At 61.5% G+C, this 2,868-nt stretch overlaps 1 protein-coding gene across 1 annotated transcript in view; it reads left to right on the top strand.

The window, feature by feature from the left end:
• The first annotated feature begins 963 nt into the window (after positions 1–963).
• LOC119321161 overlaps positions 964–2,868 on the top strand; it is a 34,585-nt gene continuing 32,680 nt past the window's right edge. Inside the window, exons 1-2 of the mRNA XM_037594968.1 lie at positions 964–1,251; positions 2,230–2,650. Coding sequence (XP_037450865.1) covers positions 964–1,251; positions 2,230–2,650 — 709 coding nt within the window. The remainder of the gene's footprint in view (positions 1,252–2,229; positions 2,651–2,868) is intronic.

The raw sequence follows: 2,868 nt of genomic DNA on the forward strand, positions 1-2,868 counted from the left end.
CACGAGGCTTGCCTTTACCGAAGGGGGCGGTCTTCATGCCGGACGAGGCGAGGGAGGCAAGGCCAGCGGTGGCATCGAGGTCGAGGTCATTGTCCATGGCGGGTATGGGGCGGGAGCGCGCGCGGGCGGGAGGGTTTTGGGGAAAATGGGGGAAATGATGCTTGCTGCCACCGACCGCCGGGCCCGGGGAGAGGAGTAGGCGTGCGCACGTTCGTCTCGTGTCCGTGCCGACGCAAATTCGGCTAAAAAATGGGCCAAGAATGGGTCGCCCGCGGACAAAAAGCAGACGCGCGTCCGTTTGGGTTGGCGCGTTAGGCCGTCTTTTATGTCCGTGCCGACCCAAACGGACGGCGGCGGACGAAATGGGTCGCCCCGTTGGAGTTGCTCTAACCGGCGAAAACCGAGCTCTCGGGCCCCTGGGGCGCGGCTGGAGTTGCTCTTAGGCCAACTCCACCGCACGACCCCATCCTGTCCGCGCGCGTTCGTTTGGGATAAAACGGACGAACTAGACGACCTAGCGCGCGGGAACAAACATACTTTTGTCCGTTTTGTGTCCGCTTCCGACCCATCCCCGACCCAAGTTTGCGCCAATTTTTGGGTGAAATGGACAGCGCGCGGACAGGCGGGACGCGCGCGCTTGTCCGCCCCTGGCCGGCCTGTCGGTCGCACAAAGCAACCCCCCCCCGCACCCCATTTGGTGCCATTCCCCCAAACCCTCCCACGTCCCGCCGCCTCCTCCCTCCCCCGTCCATGGCCGACGCCCAGCCGAATTCCGGCGGCCTGGCCGTCAACCCGCCCGGAATGGTCAAGAAGAAGAAGGCCAAGGCGCCAAGGAAGCCGCGGTCGAAGTGCACGCCGGAGGAGATCGCCAAGTTGGACGCAGAATCGGCGAAGAGGAGGAACCGGGGGGCGGTCGTCAAGGACAATGCCACCGCGCCCAAGTTTGCCGCCGAGCGCGACGCGATGGAGGCCGCGCTGCGCAAGGCCGAGGTCAAGGAGAAGGAGGCCATCGTCAACAAAGCGCACGCCCTCCTCATGCTTGGCATTTGTCGTCCGGCAGGTTTCTCTGTAGCGGCCGTCGGCCCGGCGAGCACATGCTCGTCGGTCGCCCGGCCTCCGCACTGCCAGTCGCCGGCGTCGCGGACCACGCCTATGTCGCCCAACTTTCCCCCGCCAAGGCACGACGGCCAGACCCGTTTCTCGGGGTCGCCGGACGTGGGCGTGATCATGCCGTCCACCCGGAGTCCCTGGGTCCAGCAGCGGCGGCCGGCTGTCCGTCGAGATGCAAAGAAAGCAAGCACGACCGCCGTTTACGGGCACCATGCCGTCCCCCCGCGTCTTGTTCAACGGAACTCCAAGGTGGACGACATACGTGATGCCTTATCCATGGCCTTGCATGAGACTTTGCATGTCATGATGTCTCAAAAGGACGTGAGGGACGAGAAGAAGCGGCAAAGTAAGGACGAGCAAATGAAGCAATACCTAGAGTTTCAAAGGAAGAAACTTGAGATGGAGGAGGCGGCCAAGAATAGGAAGATCGACATGGAGGAGGCAGCTCGGCAAAGGCAGCTCGACATCGAGGCCGCCAATGTCAAGGCCAGGCAGAGGCAGCTCGACATCGAGGCCACCAATGCCGCAACGAAAGCGAAGGAAGTGGCCCTTGCGATCATGAGCGTGGACTTGACCAAGATGAACGAGAAGACGAGGAGCTGGTTTAAGGCCAGCCAGAAGGAGATGTTCGACGCCGATGGCCTGAATTAGGTTGTCCGATCTGCCGTGGCCGTTCTTTTTGTAGGCTGGCATGGGTGCCGCCCGCTGGGCCGCTGGCTGTGTGCCGGCGAGAAACAGTTTATTTTGGAGGCTGGCTGTGTTGCCGGCCGTTGGCTGTGTTGCCAGTGAACAAAACTATTCATTTTGAAGGCTGGCTGTGTTGTAGGCGAGGACGTGTAGGCCGCTGGCTTTGTTGCCGGCGTGAACTAGGGCCGCTGGCGTGAAATAGGGCCATTGGTATTTAAAACGTTGTTCTCTTTGGAGGCGGACAAGACGAAACCAAGCGGGATCCCAGGACACGCCCGGACACGATCCCATCGTCCTAATCAAACGGACCGAATTCGGACAAAACGGTCCGTTTGGGGTCGCGTGGTGGAATTGGCCTTAGGCGCGGAACAACGCAACACCAAAATTCCCGCACCAGCTGGCAGCGCAGCGTGTCCGCGTCTAGGGTTGTAGCCTCCACCCACCGAAGCACCGAACCGTTCTTGCACCACCGCGACGGCGCTGCTCGGCGACGCTCTGCGGCAGGCCATCATGCCGCGGGGTGAGTACGAGGCGCTGCGGGACGAGGAGCGCGCGCTGCCGCTAGCAGCGGCGGCTGCCGCCTGCGTCGCCTTCGCTACCGTTGCCGCGGTGGGGATCAGCCTCGGGATCGTGTTTCCCGCCGAGCCCGCGGACCGGCCCTTCTGCCGGGAGCGCCGCATGCTGGAGGCGCTCCCGGCAGCTGCTAGCAGCCGGGAGGAGGAGCCCGAGGCGTATCGGTACCGAGGCGGGGCTTTCTACATGACCACGGCCGAGGCTGCCGACTTCTACTGGATGGTCGTCTTGGTGCCATCCGCTGTCCTCTTCGCCGCATCCGCCGCTTACCTCGTATCAGGTGAGTCAGTGCTCGTGCTGTTTGTCGTAATGCTCAGATTTAGCTGTTTACAGTGTTAATTTTCTTACCCGGTTATCTGTATTTGACGATTGGTGATCCCACTGCTTCACCGCTCTTTAGGAATTCCAAAAATCATGAAACACCTCCCGTATTGGAGATTGTGTTGTTGCATGCGAACGATTTTAGTGGTAAAACGAGGTATCTCTGGAACTCTGGAT

This window comes from Triticum dicoccoides, chromosome 6B (assembly GCF_002162155.2).
Source record: "Triticum dicoccoides isolate Atlit2015 ecotype Zavitan chromosome 6B, WEW_v2.0, whole genome shotgun sequence".
NCBI classification, from domain to species: Eukaryota; Viridiplantae; Streptophyta; class Magnoliopsida; order Poales; family Poaceae; genus Triticum; species Triticum dicoccoides.